The 17,504-nt window shown below is 38.6% G+C and overlaps 1 protein-coding gene across 1 annotated transcript in view; it reads left to right on the top strand.

The window, feature by feature from the left end:
- Positions 1-216: 216 nt before the first annotated feature.
- Positions 217-17,504, top strand: part of TMEM18 (transmembrane protein 18) — a 168,973-nt gene continuing 151,685 nt past the window's right edge. Inside the window, exon 1 of the mRNA XM_044073609.1 lies at positions 217-438. Coding sequence (XP_043929544.1) covers positions 346-438 — 93 coding nt within the window. The 5' untranslated portion in view covers positions 217-345. The remainder of the gene's footprint in view (positions 439-17,504) is intronic.

The raw sequence follows: 17,504 nt of genomic DNA on the forward strand, positions 1-17,504 counted from the left end.
GCTATGCATGTAAACTCACACACTAACAGCTCCACTCAAAGTATCGAGCTATATGATAATATAACAACAATGCAACCTGTTTCCTAATAAACTGCAATCATCAATGCGTAACATACCACGATTTTATCATAGAAAAAAAGTTTACTCAGAATACACTACTGCGCATGCTCCTTAAAGGCTTGAAACACTTCCTAGTCGGACGTGCATTCTTCGGCTACAACAAAAGACGTAAAACATGCGACAATTCGGTGCAAACCACAGGCAAAGCTACCTGTTTGTTTTCAATTAGGAAGATGATGGGATTGGTGTGAATAGGTGACGTGGAAGGTTTTATTTACTAGTACGATGGATACGCAGCCAAAATTTAATCATACCGCATTCCCTTTTGATGCTGTTAAGCATCTAAGAATAACATCATTATGGAAATATCTTCTCTCTGTAAGATTTTTTTTTCCTTTGTAAATATTTGTTTTCTTAAAAATAACTATTTCACTGAAATACTCGGCGGCATTCTGAAAAGTTGACCTCACTTTAGAGCTTGTGGTATACAGATGTTTGGCTTTCCCAAGGTTTTTTTTTTTAATGTGAATTTAGCATGTTAACAATGTTAAACGAGAGTATAACAGTAGAAAGCGACATAAGGATAAGAATCATTGATGTTGGCCTTAGTGATGTTTGTTATTGGTCATGGGTCCTGACTCTAAGAACATTAGATTTATTTAAAAATAATAATAATAATATGTTCAAGTTCCAGAGGGTTTTCATTGCATTGCACCCAACAAGCAGTCTCACCTTCCGTCATACCTCTCCACTCTATACATTTTTGCAGAATGTCCAGATTTTTGGTCCTTTTTTTCATAAAATTGTGGTTTTCTGGCAAATTAGTGGCAAATCAGAAAATGATAGGCATTTGAGTTTCAGACTTCATACCCTTCAGAAAAATCAATGCTAAAGCAAAACCTGTTCTATCACATTTCTAAGTTTGTACGGGCAATATTAAAACATGTCCCTAGTTTTTGGCCTTTGTCCCACTTTTATTAATGGCTTTGTCCAGATTTCTTGCTGTAAGAAGTTGAGAGGTATGCCTCAGTATATTGCACTGCATGCATGCTTGCTTATATTTACACTGTTTTTGTGTATGGTGTGGCTGCAACGCTGCATCTTGCCAGTTTGTAGTTCCTAGAGAGGACACTGAGGTTTGTAGAAGTTATAATCATGCATGTAGGTAGGTTTTTGAATTAATTGTCTTAAGCAGAGCGTCACTTCTATGTTTTTAAGGACTTTCATTTTTTGGCATATTGTATGTTAGTATCCTGCCATACATAGTATAAAATAGTATGATATTTAGTTAATACGTGGTAACATTCTAGATCTAGTATCTGATTTGGCTTGACTGAAAGTAGAATGCAGAGGCATAAATGTAGATTTGACGTATAAATCTTGACCTGCTGCATGGTGTGTTTGCATTGATTATTTGCAGGTGTTCCAGAGTCTCCCTCATGCTGCTACAGCATCTATTTGTTCATTTATTCTAACTATTCACTTCATATGGCAGGCTTTCTTGGTTGTATTGCCCAAAACATACTGTTACCTACTACCATTTGCCCTTAGCCTGGCAGAACAGTACTTTTCCTTCTATAGCTTGCACTCCATGGGCATGGCTGTCTTATGGCTGTAGTGCTAACCTGCACCTGTTTTGACAGCTGGAAATATTTTATGTGGGGCTATATCTTTATAGCTTCTGACCTTCCTGGTGTGCCACAGGTAAGTGACACTACCAAACTCTAATATATTTCCACTTCTCTTGCTTATGAATCCTAAATACCTGTTATTACCTAAGAACTGTCTTGTGTCCCTATTGACAGATGAGATCTGATGGGTAGTGTTGTTACTTTTATTTTAATTAAAAGAATGATCTTTTGATCTAGTTATTTAATGTTAAATAATGTTATACTTAACCTGAGAGGTTAAAGTTTTATTTAAGAATTCCTTGTGGCAACCTCTTTTTTTTTTTCATTAGAGTTTTTCTATGCTTGTGTTGTAATGTTTTGTGTGTCCATAGTTAAAAGGTGATGTTAGGAAGTGGCCTACCCTGTGACAGTCTGCATTTAGACTCAGGGAAGTTTAAAAGATGCCAAGCTCCCTTTCCATTCGTGACTGGGCTGTATCAAAACTCCTTTAAAAGGGTTAGTGTATGTTCTGTCTTTTGGAAGCTTATGTGCCCTTTTAGAAAACACTGTATAATGATGTGTATGACATATGTATAGGCACACACACAAACAAATGTAGATGTGTATTTAAGGTTTTCAGTGAGTTTCTTCTTCAGTTGTATTAAGTCAGCTATTTTGAGTAAGTACTCCAGTATTCCTCAAAGCAGCAAATTATTTTGGTGAGAGGTTGCCTTCATATGTTTGTAACACATTTCTTTAATTTCACACAGTCATTTTTCTGTCTGCCTTTCTTTCCAAACTTGCACTGTCCTCATTTCATTATTTTTAGTTTCAGATTAGCAAAAATGTAATAAAGGAAAACACGAAATGGTAGTGTCTTGTCAGTCATACTGTGTGCATTACCCAGTGCCACAGGTAAAAGCCTGAATTTAGAAAAGGCACTGACTGACAGACAAAAGTGCTAACTGTACATGTACGAGTTTGCTTATTCCTGAGAGCATGAAGGAAGGTTCATTCAGTGATAATTTACTGTATAATGAAGAGAAGTTGTAGGTTACTATTTTTTGTGAATAAACTTGTGAAATGCTACGAGTATTTTAGGATGTTTTAATTCTTAAATGTTAAACATTTGAACGAGTAAGCAGAATAAAATGTAAACTTATTAACTTTTCTAGTTCTGGATCAAAAAAGCAAAGTGAATATCAGTGAAAGTGCCTTTTTTGGGTTGGAAAGAAGTCATAGGCTACTGAATAGTCCAGTCCACTAGTCGATCTACATTTTCATTGTGTATTGAGGTTAACGAAGAATTTGTTACAGGGTTAAGTATGTGATGATTTTTCATATTCTTGTCCATCTGTTACTTTTAAATAAACATGTTGGCATTTTGCAGTAATCTTTTTTTATGATTCAGATGTATTCAGAATAAATTGAAAGGTCTGGAAGTGTTTTCATAAAGTACCTAAACAAGAATGTTCATCATTGGGTATTATTTCAAACCCTGAGCAGACAGACTTTTCAGCTGTCACATCTAATGCCAGAATTTTGTGTGTTTATTTCCTCTTTGGATGAAAGTATGAAGATTTTGTTGCCATAACTAAAAGGTTCAGTCTGCATCACATGTGAAGGTTTGGACTTTAATGTCACAATTTATACGATCCAAATGAAAAAATTCCAGCACCAAGAATGAATTGAGTATAGTAACTTTATTTAAGCTGAAATTCTAGACCGGTTTCAGCACATGGCTTTCATCAGTAGATTGTTACACATAAAATGAGAAGGCCCTGCTATAAATACCTTTATAACTGGAAGTAGAATGACATCATTTCCTGTTTCAAGAGGAAAATGTAATTGTTACAAAAATAAAATAGAAATAAATATTAGTATACATAATGTAATACAATTCAGAATGCATGTGCTTTCAAAATATACATGTTCTAACATCAATATTAAAGTCAAAAAAGAAAAATGTTTGAATTATGATAATTTGTCATTAAGTCCAGGGGAAAACAAACTCCCTAATTTCACTATCCATCTTTTCTCTTTGTTATTCAGAATATCATGCCATCCAGTTTTAAAAGCACGGTTGCCTATAATGTTGTCAGTGATAGTGAATGAAAACTTGGCAGTGGGATGATTCATAGTGTGTCTGTATAAGGCATTTGTAATCCTACCATTTCTGATGTTCCCCAGGTGTTCAGATATTCTAATTCTGAACTGTCTGGATGTCTGTCCAACATAAAAGGCTTGACATGTGCATGTTGCAAGATAGATAATCCAATCTAACAACAGTTACCAAAAAAAACAATATCATATAAATGACCAGTGTTTTTGCTAGTAAAAGTTTTAGTTTTAAATATGTAGCCACAAAAGCTAAAATGACCCCAAGGTATATTCCAACTAGTTTCTCACCTGTTAATGTTCTTTGGGATAAAGTTTCATCCCTAGAGTTAACTTTCTTATAATGTGAGAAATGAGATCCCAGTGTTTTCCCTTTTCTGTATGAAAATGAACATTGCTCCCCCCAAATAGTCCTCTAAGAGTGAATGAGACTTCAGTATGTTCCAATGTTTATCTATAATGTTAAGAAGATGTTTAGTATTTCTACCATAGGTTGTAACAAATCTGCAAGTTTCTTGATTGGTCTGTTTTTGATGTTCTTTATATTCCAATAGTGAATCCCTAGATTGGTTTTTGCTCCATTGCATGGCAGAACTGATAGTATGTCTAGAGTATCCTCTAGTAAGAAACCTATTGGCTAAATCATCATGATGTTGTTTTAAATCTTGCTCAGAGGAACATATCCTTTTGAGCCGCAAAAACTGTGATTTAGGAATGTTATTAATTGTGTGTTTTGGATGTAGACTGTTGGCATGGAGCAAGGTGTTGAATTCGGGAAATTTTCGATATACAGAAGTTTTTAGTGTATTGTCTGGTTGGCGCTGTAAACCAAAAAATGTATTTCATTATGATGATAGTCCACCGTAAATTCTGTACCCCAAATGTTTCCATTAAGATGTTCAACAAATTCTTGAAGATAATCACTGCCCCCTTTCCACACTAGCCAACAGTCGTCCAAATATCTTCTCCAGATATCAATCTCTGGTATATATACATTGTGCAACTCATCATAGATGATGTGTTCCTCCACATAACCCATATAAAGGTCAGCATAAATGGGTGCAAATGAGGCACCCATTGCCGTACCCTGTATTTGCCAATAGCAGTCTTGTTTGAAGTAAAAGATATTCTTGGTAAGGATGTGTTCAGCCATGCAAATAAGTAATGTATTGAATCCTGGGGCATAAATATTAGCTTTGTTTAACCAAAAATCCAAAGCTGCTAGTCCTGCCCAGTGTGGAATACTAGTATATAGAGATTTGACATCTAGGGTACACATTAGCCAATCCAGCTCCAATTCTGATTCAGAGACAGTTTGCAGAAATTCAGTAGTGTCTTGAAGTCTGGCTCTAATTAAAGATAGAAGGGGTTTCAATTTTTCAGTTTAAGAAAACAGAAAGTGGTTCTGTAAGTGATCCAATCCCAGACACAATAGGTCTGCCTGGCGGTTCATGTAGAGATTTATGGATTTTCGGTAATAGATATAAATATTGTTTAGCTGGATCTTTGACCGTCAAATGTGATCTAATCTTATCAGAAATGATGCCGGCCTCCACAGCCTCCTGTAAAGTCATCTATTTTTCTTTTGAAATTAGGTGTAGGGTCAGTACTCATTTTCATGTAGTGATGATGGTTAGACAGCTGTCTATTAACTTCATCCCAATAATAATCGGCATCCATAACTACAACCGCACCCCCTTATCAGCAGAGAGAATGACAGTATCAGTATTATTTTTAAGATGTGTTAGGGCAAGTTGTTCAGATTTGGATAAATTATGATTGGTGTTGTAATCTGATCTCAAATGAAAATGTAAATCTTTGATAACTGCCTGTTGAAAAATAGCCACATGTTTGTCCATTGGAGGATTAAATGTTGATTTATGAAACCGAAATTCAGAAGATCTTTGAGGAGGATCAGAATGATCCTGTTGTCTGAAAAATAAATTCAGGTTAATCTTTCTACAGAATGCAATAGTATCTGATACTAGAGAACTCTCATCAATAAAAAAGCCAGGAATGAATCCAAGACCTTTATTGAGTAATGTGTATTCATCTTGTGATAAAACATACTTTGAAATGTTGAGCACATTAGTACAAGGTAAATCTATTTCACTACTGACATGAACAGATCCTCCAAACTTTTTATCCTTGTGTTTTCTGCCTCCCCTATGTTTTCTACCCCTAAAGGGTCATCTGATGTTCGTCCCCTTTTAACATTTGGTGAGTCACCAGTACCAAAAGATTCTGTGTCTGTTGTTGAAGACTCCTCACCAGAAGTGGTGTTGCTGAAGCCTGTCTTTTTTAAAATAGACCTAGGCCTCTTTTTACGCACATAAGTCAGATTCTTTGTACCCTGGGCAAACCTTACCCCCCCTGTGTGACTCAAACTGTCTTCCTCTATCATAATCCTCCATGTCTCTTGAGAATTTATGAAGTTTTTTAGTTTTAAGATTATTTTCAAGAGTCAACAGTTCCTTAGATAATTTGCTCAGGCCACTTTTGAAACTGGCCTGTTCTTCAAATTTTTTAAGATCATTGCATGTCTTTTCAACTTCCAAAATATTGGTCTGAACAGTTCTTTCGTAAAAAGATGCCAATATATTCACAAATGACATGGCTGCCTCCTGCTGTGCTAGCTGCCAATCTTTGAGTAAAATATCATCTGGTATTCCAATCAATGGTTGAATTTTTGACCTTAACCCCCTAGGGGATATTTTTTGATTCTGATAAGCCTTGAACAATTTGTGACGCCAAATGTTCGTCCTTAGTGTTTTGATTTGCTTGCCTAACTGATTAAACAAGCGGGAGCAACCGTCAACTGGATCTAATGTTAGACCACTAACCGATTCCATTGACATCATGCCAAAGCCAAAAACCTACCTGTATATCATCTTTATCCGCACATAGGCCGGATAATAACTTCTGTAGATCCATGACAATAAGTTGCCTGAGAATGATATTAATTGCTTGCAAATCAAAGCCTATCAAAAATGTGGCCTGAGCAAAGAACCAGGAACAGTATCACTATCCTAAAATTTAATATATGTATATGTATAACCGTATCAGTTTGTCAGACAGGGACGAAAGCATATAACCCATGGATGATCAAAAATAAAGATAAAGATAGACCTAGCTATCAAAATGACCTAAAATTCTAGTTATAATATCAATTTAAACAATAATACTGATATGATATTATCGTATAGTCTATAGAGGTCAAATTAGTCCAACATGTGGCTAGCTTTTATCAATGTTCCCCCTGAAATAACAAATCCAACAAAAGAGGGAGACTGTTCAGATATCTACCAAAAATAAGGTATAGAAATAATCATATAATGTTAATAAATGCTAACCTGGTGTATTCCTACTCAAGAGCAAAAATAAGGAACCATGTAATATGCTTAGTAGGCACGAGATATCATACCCAATAGAATGATACCAAAATGTATACTTTTATATTAACCTAGCAAGTATCTGTAGTCTTGACCCAAATTGTAAGCAATGCCCAAAAAATGAGAATTGCATAGGTTATAGTCATTCCAGTCACAACATAAATACCCTATCTAGATACTACTAGAAATATAAATAGTATACAAAGCCTGACCTAGACATCTTATATAAATAGTCATATAATATTGATGAGTATTGTGATGATATATTCCTGCTGGACAACAAAGGTGTGTTAAGCAGTATAATGTGCTTAATAAACACGATATATCATACCCTACTAGAATTTTTCAAGATGAAAATTATTATATACACATGGCTAGTATCTGTAGTGTTAACCTAAATTATAAGCAAAGCCCAAAAATTGAGATTTGCATAGGTTATAACCAATTAAGCCACAACATGAATGTCCCTATCTGGATACTGCCAGATATATGGACAATATGCAAAGCCTGACATAGACAATATAAAAGTAGTCATATAATATGGTATATTCCTTTAAGATGGCAAAAATAGTCAAGCAATGTAATGTGCTTGATAAGCATGATATGTCCTGCTATAGTCTTTCCAAAATATATATATTTTTAAATAAGCTTAGCAAGTATCCTGAGTTATAAGCAATGCCCAAAAAGCAGAAAATAATGACAGAAATTTATATCCCGCTAAATATATGAACAATATACAAAGCTTGACATAAATGACATATAATCCCATAAATGAGAAAAATACGTGTAAAAGCTTCTTGATAGATAGCAGGAAGTATTAGTAAAAATTAAATACATTAATCTGCTTGAATGAAGACATTCAGTTGCTGTTTAAACACAACATACCTTTTCATGAAGAATCTATAATGGTAATATAGTTAGTTATTCTCACTAAATAATGTGGCCAATACACTAAATACAATAATGAATATCGTTGTAATTTTATTTTTGCTCTTGAGTAAGAATACACCATGTTAGCATTTATTAACATTATATGATTATTTCTATACCTTATTTTTGGTAGATATCTGAACAGTCTCCCTCTTTTGTTGGATTTGTTATTTCAGGGGGAACATTGATAAAAGCTAGCCACATGTTGGACTAATTTGACCTCTATATACTATATGATAATATCATATCAGTATTATTGTTTAAATTGATATTATAACTAGAATTTTAGGTCATTTTGATAGCTAGGTCTATCTTTATCTTTATTTTTGATCATCCATGGGTTATATGCTTTCGTCCCTGTCTGACTCAAACTGATACGGTTATACATATACATACATTAAATTTTGGGATAGTGATACTGTTCCTGGTTCTTTGCTCAGGCCACATTTTTGATAGGCTTTGATTTGCAAGCAATTAATATCATTCTCAGGCAACTTATTGTCATGGATCTACAGAAGTTATTATCCAGCCTATGTGCGGATAAAGATGATATACAGGTTTTTGGCTTTGGCATGATGTCAATGGAATCGGTTAGTGGTCCAACATTAGATCCAGTTGACGGTTGCTCCCGCTTGTTTAATCAGTTAGGCAAGCAAATCAAAACACTAAGGACGAACATTTGGCATCACAAATTGTTCAAGGCTTATCAGAATCAAAAAATATCCCCTAGGGGGTTAAGGTAAAAAATTCAACCATTGGTTGGAATACCAGATGATATTTTACTCAAAGATTGGCAGCTAGCACAGCAGGAGGCAGCCATGTCATTTGTGAATATATTGGCATCTTTTTAGGAAAGAACTGTTCAGACCAATATTTTGGAAGTTGAATAGACATGCAATGATCTTAAAAAATTTGAAGAACAGGCCAGTTTCAAAAGTGGCCTAAGCAAATTATCTAAGGAACTGTTGACTCTTGAAAATAATCTTAAAACTAAAAAACTTCATAAATTCTCAAGAGACAGGAAGGATTATGATAGAGGAAGACAGTTTGAGTCACACAGGGGGGTAAGGTTTGCCCAGGGTACAAAGAATCCGACTTATGTGCGTAAAAAGAAGCCTAGGTCTATTTTAAAAAGACAGGCTTCAGTAACACCACTTCTGGTGAGGAGTCTTCAACAACAGACACAGAATCTTTTGGTACTGGTGACTCACCAAATGTTAAGAGGGGAAGAACATCAGATGACCCTTTAGGGGTAGAAAACATAGGGGAGGCAGAAAACACAAGGGTAAAAAGTTTGGAGGATGTGTTCATGTCAGTAGTGAAATAGATTTACCTTGTACTAATGTGCTCAACATTTCAAAGTATGTTTTATCACAAGATGAATACACATTACTCAATAAAGGTCTTGGATTCATTCCTGGCTTTTTTATTGATGAGGGTTCTCTAGTATCAGATACTATTGCATTCTGTAGAAAGATTAACCTGAATTTATTTTTCAGACAACAGGATCATTCTGATCCTCCTCAAAGATCTTCTGAATTTCGGTTTCATAAATCAACATTTAATCCTCCAATGGACAAACATGTGGCTATTTTTCAACAAGCAGTTATCAAAGATTTACATTTTCATTTGAGATCAGATTACAACACCAAGCATAATTTATCCAAATCTGAACAACTTGCCCTAACACATCTTAAAAATAATACTGATATTGTCATTCTCTCTGCTGATAAGGGGGATGCGGTTGTAGTTATGGATGCCGATTATTATTGGGATGAAGGAAATAGACAGCTGTCTAACCATCATCACTACATCCGACCCTACACCTAATTTCAAAAGAGAAATAGATGACTTCTTACAGGAGGCTGTGGAGGCTGGCATCATTTCTGATAAGATTAGATCACATTTGACGGTCAAAGATCCAGCTAAACAATATTTATATCTATTACCGAAAATCCATAAATCTCTACATGAACCGCCAGGCAGACCTATTGTGTCTGGGATTGGATCACTTACAGAACCACTTTCTGTTTTCTTAACTGAAAAATTGAAACCCCTTCTATCGTTAATTAGAGCCAGACTTCAAGACACTACTGAATTTCTGCAAATTGTCTCTGAATCAGAATTGGAGCCGGATTGGCTAATGTGTACCCTAGATGTCAAATCTCTATATACTAGTATTCCACACTGGGCAGGACTAGCAGCTTTGGATTTTTGGTTAAACAAAGCTAATATTATGCCCCAGGATTCAATACATTACTTATTTGCATGGTTGAATATATCCTTACCAAGAATATCTTTTGCTTCAAACAAGACTGCTATTGGCAAATACAGGGTACGGCAATGGGTGCCTCATTTGCACCCATTTATGCTGACCTTTATATGGGTTATGTGGAGGAACACATCATCTATGATGAGTTGCACAATGTATATATACCAGAGATTGATATCTGGAGAAGATATTTGGACGACTGTTGGCTAGTGTGGAAAGGGGGCAGTGATTATCTTCAAGAATTTGTTGAACATCTTAATGGAAACATTTGGGGTACAGAATTTACGGTGGACTATCATCATAATGAAATACATTTTTTGGATGTCTTTTTACAGCACCAACCAGACAATACACTAAAAAATTCTATATATCGAAAATTTCCCGAATTCAACACCTTGCTCCATGCCAACAGTCTACATCCAAAACACACAATTAATAACATTCCTAAATCACAGTTTTTGCGGCTCAAAAGGATATGTTCCTCTGAGCAAGATTTAAAACAACATCATGATGATTTAGCCAATAGGTTTCTTACTAGAGGATACTCTAGACATACTATCAGTTCTGCCATGCAATGGAGCAAAAACCAATCTAGGGATTCACTACTGGAATATAAAGAACATCAAAAACAGACCAATCAAGAAACTTGCAGATTTGTTACAACCTATGGTAGAAATACTAAACATCTTCTTAATATTACAGATAAACATTGGAACATATTGAAGTCTCATTCACTCTTAGAGGACTATTTGGGGGAGCAATGTTCATTTTCATACAGAAAAGGGAAAACACTGGGATCTCATTTCTCACATTATAAGTAAGTTAACTCTAGGGATGAAACTTTATCCCAAAGAACATTAACAGGTGAGAAACTAGTTGGAATATACCTTGTGGTCATTGTAGCTTTTGTGGCTACATATTTAAAACTAAAACTTTTACTAGCAAAAACACTGGTCATTTATATGATATTGGTTTTTTTGGTAACTGTAGTTCGGATTGGATTATCTATCTTGCAACATGCACATGTCAAGCCTTTTATGTTGGACAGACATCCAGACAGTTCATAATTAGAATATCTGAACACCTGGGGGACATCAGAAATGGTAGGATTACAAATGCCTTATACAGACACACTATGAATCATCCCACTGCCAAGTTTTCATTCACTATCACTGACAACATTATAGGCAACCGTGCTTTTAAAACTGGATGGCATGATATTCTGAATAACAAAGAGAAAAGATGGATAGTGAAATTAGGGAGTTTGTTTTCCCCTGGACTTAATGACAAATTATCATAATTCAAACATTTTTTCTTTTTTGACTTTAATATTGATGTTAGAACATGTATATTTTGAAAGCACATGCATTTTGAATTGTATTACATTATGTATCCTAATATTTATTTCTATTTTTATTTTTGTAACAATTACATTTTTCTCTTGAGACAGGAAATGATGTCATTCTACTTCCAGTTATAAAGGTATTTATAGCAGGGCCTTCTCATTTTATGTGTAACAATCTACTGATGAAAGCCATGTGCTAAAACCGGTCTAGAATTTCAGCTTAAATAAAGCTACTGTTACTCCATTCTTGGTGCTGGCATTTTTTCATTTGGGTCTTACTAGCTTGCTTGCCTTGCACCAGCCGTACTTGCTAGCTTCCTTTTTTCACAATTTATACGATATATGAGAGGAAAGAAATCCTGTAAGCAACTTCAGTATTGAAAAAGCTGTCTTTGGGGCATAGTGGCAAATTATGAAGACATTATGGAAGAAAGTCCTAATTCCTATCCACAAGTAAAGTCTTTGTCCTCTATAGCTTATTGATAAAAACAACACTAGACTGCAGGTTGCTTTTATGGCCCAACTTCACAAAGAAAATAGTTTTCACCCTCAGGAGCATTTTCCTAAATGAGCAAGATTTACGTTGATTTTGTCAGTTTATCCAATTTATACAAGTGTTACACACCCCTTGTGATAGAAATGCACATTCTCTCACTCTTTTCTTGCACTCTGACCAAACTGACTGGTAAACCCATTACACTCCCCATTATTGTCTGACATCAGTTGACAAAGTCTTCTTGTATAGTCCCAAAATTAGAAAGCCATTCCCATTCACATATACAAGTTTCAGTCTTGTTCTGTGTTTCAGGCAGCACAGAGGTTGTCTTTCTCATCCGTGCTTAGGACAGTGTAGAGTGCCGTAAAAGAAAGCATATTTTCCATTTTCACTTTCACTCTGGTCTGTGTAAACTCTGGTCTGCCCTATTAATCTCTTCCTGGAAGTGTGTACACTACATAATTGTACTATCCCCATCTCTAAACTACAAGGTGCCCCTAGATGATTTTAAACACTTGGGGCTCAAATAACAAAATTCACTTGCAAGCTCTCTGCAAACCTGCCAAAACACTATACATAAGAAAGTGTGTATAAATGTTTTTTCCTTTTAATCGTCTTTTCAATTTGCAGTGTTTGGCTTGAATAGTTGTGTTTAATATAATGTGTTTGTTATACTTGCAATCTGTGTAGTGTGCACACCCCCATCCCCCTCCCAGCTCAATTTCTTATGAATTGTACTTGCAGCAGTTTCTGATTCCACTGGGCATAGTTAAGGAGCAGTACCAAACACCCTTAAGCTGATTTTCTTTATAAACTGTAAATGTACCCTTATATACCTTACTACTTTTCACCCAATAACTGACTTTATAAGCAGATTTGTTGCAGCCTCACTGACAGTTTTTTTTTCTCTCTGAGTACTTACCTGCTGGTTCTTTTTCTCTGGGGTGTCATATATCCCTGTTTTACTCTTAGTTTTTCTTCTTCTTCTTCCCTGTCCCCCTTAACTGTGTTCTGATGCCTTCTTCCATGATGCTTTGCTCCATCAAATGCTATCCTAGCTGGCACCATTTTGTGGCCTGTTTTCCCTTTCACTGTGGTCTGCCCTATTAGTCTTTTCCTGGGAGTGTGTACACTACATAAGCATGTATGTATTTATTTATTATCTTTTATTGTGTGTTTGTTTTTTGTATAACTGTAGTAAGTGACGGCTGTGTGTAAGCATCTTATTTCACAAAAAGTAAAATCTTTGTTGTCAACTGCATGCATTGTATATTGTACATAGTGCTGCAGCAGTAGCTTGGATTGTGTATACTGTTGCACTTTGTGTTTTAGTTCATGTTTCGGCTTTGTATTGGAACACTCTCCCACTGGCATTTCTGCGCAGAAATGGGTGTGGTGAATTTGATTGGCATGCGAAGGCCATGTGATATTGCATGCTAATCATGCCTGACTGACAAGGCATACAGATTTGAAAGTGGAGTAATGAATATTCATAGAAAGTATTCATACCTTCGTCGTACTGTACGTTCTGCAGAAAAAGATAATTCTCGGGGAGTTATTCTGTCTTATTAATTCTGTATTTTTCAGTTGTATTACGCAGATTCACAAGGCTACTCTTACAGATGTATTATAGTATAATACAGTCTTGCAGCTTTACTGTTGTACTTTTTTAGCATAGTACAGTTTTTCTTGGCCTGGTTATGTCATGCTTTACTTATGCTATATAATGATGTATTAACACCCCCTTAGTCTTTACTGTACTTTTGTACAGTAATCACTTCTGCAGGGGGGCAGGACCCCCTGCACCCCCCCCCCATGTTTTTTGGTTAAATTGATGAGATGTTAAGTTGTCTATCTCGCCTTCATTCTTGCTGGATGGGTTCGGAGCCGACCTCGGCTCCGACTCGGCCACTGTAAAAGCTCAAGAGTTGGTTCCACCGGCTCGAGGCTCCCCTTATATCCCACAATGCTAGGCGTGAGTTACCTTAGATCTCGTTTGCCGCTACAGCGATCGAGGTGTTGGTTTTCTACCGGCTTCTTGGTAAGTAACTTTGAACTAAAGATGTTAAGTTGTCTATCTCGCCTTCATTCTTGCTGGATGGGTTCGGAGCCGACCTCGGCTCCGACTCGGCCACTGTAAAAGCTCGAGAGTTGGTTCCACCGGCTCGAGGCTCCCCTTATATCCCACAATGCTAGGCATGAGTTACCCCAGATCTCGTTTGCCGCTACAGCGATCGAGGTGTTGGTTTTCTACCGGCTTCTTGGTAAGTAACTTTGAACTAAAGTTAGTGTACTTAAACCCCTTTAATTTTAATTTTATCACTTGTTTCCCTTAGTTTAGTGGATTCCCTCCTACTTTCTATCTAAAATCCCTTTTATTTTCCACAAGAACTTATAAGTTCTTCCCTCGGGCCTACAGGCCTTCTTCCCTCATCCCCTAGTGGTGTGTGTGTGTGTTTCTGCTCTTAATTTAAAACCTTGATAGTTTTATTTTTTGAGTTTAAAATAGGATAGGGTGTAATCAGTGTGTTTGACTGTGTGTGTGATTACACTTTCTAATATGTCTAAAGACTCAAAGGTCTCAGGCTTCAAGAAGTGTGACGCGTGCTGTCAGAAAATGTCTCTGACAGACGGTCACACTTCTTGTGTCTACTGCCTGGGACCTTTGCACCTGCAGGACTCCTGTGCTGTATGCCACGGCTTCAGCCCCAGGGTCCTGCAGGAAAGAAAAAACAAACTGATACTGAGAGGTTTACTCAAGCCTGAGGATTCCCCAACTGTCTCTTCGGGAAAGCCCTCCAAGGCTTCTAGGTCCTCGGCTCCAGCTACTGAGCCGAGACCTAAGGCTTCGAAACCTCCGTCTACATCGGCTCCGGCTGGAGCCGATAAGTCTCAGGCTACAGTTTCTGTGGTTTCCTCGGCTCCGGCTGGAGCCGAGGTATTAGACATTTCCGTGTCGGCTCCGACCAAAATCTCGGAACCGACATCTAGGAAGAGGTCTAGGTCACCATCCCTTGGCTCCGTTCATTCGGCTCCAGCATCTCCTCTGCTGTCTGAACGGAGCCATAGATCTCACTCCTCTAGGTCATCGAGGCTGTCGGACCATGACCTTCAGAGGGTAGTGAGTCGACTTCTTAAGTCCGAGGCACTGGCCCAAATGCTTCAGAGCCCGACTCATCAGTCGATGTCTGCCCCTGTCCCTCAATATGTTCCTCCTCCGACTCCATTGAGCTCGGAGCCGGGGCGTTTCGGAACCGAGACTGTGGTAGCGTCGGAGCCGATACAATTGTCTTCGGCTCCATCGTCGGCTCCGATTTCTTCCTTAGAAGAATCTCGGCGCCGGACTTCCATCGTCGGCTCCGAGGGGGTGAGTGGCATCGGACCATTGTCCGACCCCGCTCTCCCTCTCGGCGCTTCGGCGCTGGTGAGTTCGGCTCCGACATCGGCCTCGGAGCCATCACTGTCGGTGCCGAGGGAGGTTCTTAGCTTTTCGGAGCGGGGACCTCTGGCTTTGCCTGACAGGGGTGCGTTCGAGGTCATGCGGAGTGTGTTAGAACCAGGTTCTACCCCACAGTCGGCTCCGTCTGCCCCCCCCTCTTCGGTGCCTCAGGTCAAATCGACTCACTCCCTCATCCCGGACAGCAGAGAGCCAGCTCCTCAGGAATCCCCTGTGGGGATCTCATCCTCTTCCGAGGCCTCTCCTGATTTGGCAGAAGAGCCCCCTCGGAAGAGAAAGTGTAAGAGGAAACACAGACTCACCTGAGTCCGTCACCTCTGACACAGATTTAGAGGATTCCGAGGGTTCCCCCCGTTCCCCTTCTGAAGATGTCTCTTTTGCAGACATTCTAGAAATCCTTAAGCAGAGGGGAAATTGGCCAGCCCTAAACCCTTCGGAGGATGAATCTGTGTACCTTGAGGCGTTTGGCTCTCGTCCTTCCACCTCCTGGGTATCTCCACCCTTTGACCCCCTCATGCAGGTGGTAGCAAAAAAGGCATGGACGGCTCCTGATTCAGTGGACCCCACTCCCAGGAGACCCTCAAAATTCATAACAGCACCAGCAGATAAACAGTTTTTGACAAAAGGAGTTTCTGTGGATGCTATGGTGGTTGCTGCTGCCACTAAGAAGGAACTAGCTGATCCTTCAGTGCCTGTCCATCCACCTAACAAGGAATCTAGGTCCATGGACAGGTACGGGAAGCGGATGTTCTCGTCAGCGACATTTGCAATGCGTTCGCTGAACTACCTATGCCATTTTACTCGTCTTCAAAGGGACTTGATCAAAGAAGCGAGTGACATGTTGAAGGATCCTACGGCTGCGGGTTTCAAGATAAGATGAACACTCAGCTGGCTACCCTGAACTCCATAGCCAACTCCTCCATGCGCCTCCTCTCTTATGCGGCTGATGGAGTGAGCAGGGCCGCAGGGACAGGTGTGGCCTTACGTAGGCATGCCTGGATGCGGCTATGCAACTTTGCGGACCCCTTTAAAACGTCTTTCACTAATTCCCCATTCGATGGATCATCTCTCTTTGGTCCTCAAGTGAAAGAAACCTTGACTAGGTGCGAGACTGATGGCAAGACTCTTTCTGCCGTCGGAGTCCGTTTTTCTACTCCTTCTAGGCCTTACCCCAAAGGTCAGAAAAGTGGAAAAATGTGGTTCTGCAAACAATCTCAAGGGTCTTCACCTGACGCACAGAGTCGATTCCCCGCCAGAGGCAGAGGCGGGAATAACAATGGTAGACGTCGCCCTAGAGGCAGGGGGGGTCCGCAGAACCAGGGCAATCGAGAAGCCTTCTCTGATAAGCCTTTTCAGCATCCCTGAGGTGTTGCCCGACTGCCCACCTTCGGAGGCAGTCGGGGGAAGATTGTCACTGTACCCAGAAGCCTGGCTATCCCTGACTCAAGACAAATGGGTACAGTCCATCATTTCCGAAGGCTATTCCATTCCCTTTCTTCGCATTCCAAACCAATCAAAAAAATCCCTTCCAGATGTTCCACCCGCTCAAAGGGATCTAGCGGCTTTGGAAATTTCAAAGCTGCTTGCGAAAAGAGCAATTCAGCCAGTTCCAGCAGACCAGCAAGGATCCGGAATCTACTCAAGGTTCTTTTTAGTTCCAAAGAAAACAGGGGACTGGAGACCAATTTTGGATCTCAGTATCTTGAACAGATCAGTCAAGAAAACAAGATTTCGGATGGTCACGCTGCAGTCCATCCTTCCCCTATTGGGAAAAGGAAACTGGATGTGCTCTATAGACCTTCAGGATGCGTACTATCACATAAA

The sequence above is a fragment of the Protopterus annectens genome, chromosome 1.part1, assembly GCF_019279795.1.
Source record: "Protopterus annectens isolate FY-2018-M chromosome 1.part1, PAN1.0, whole genome shotgun sequence".
Lineage (NCBI taxonomy): Eukaryota > Metazoa > Chordata > Ceratodontiformes > Protopteridae > Protopterus > Protopterus annectens.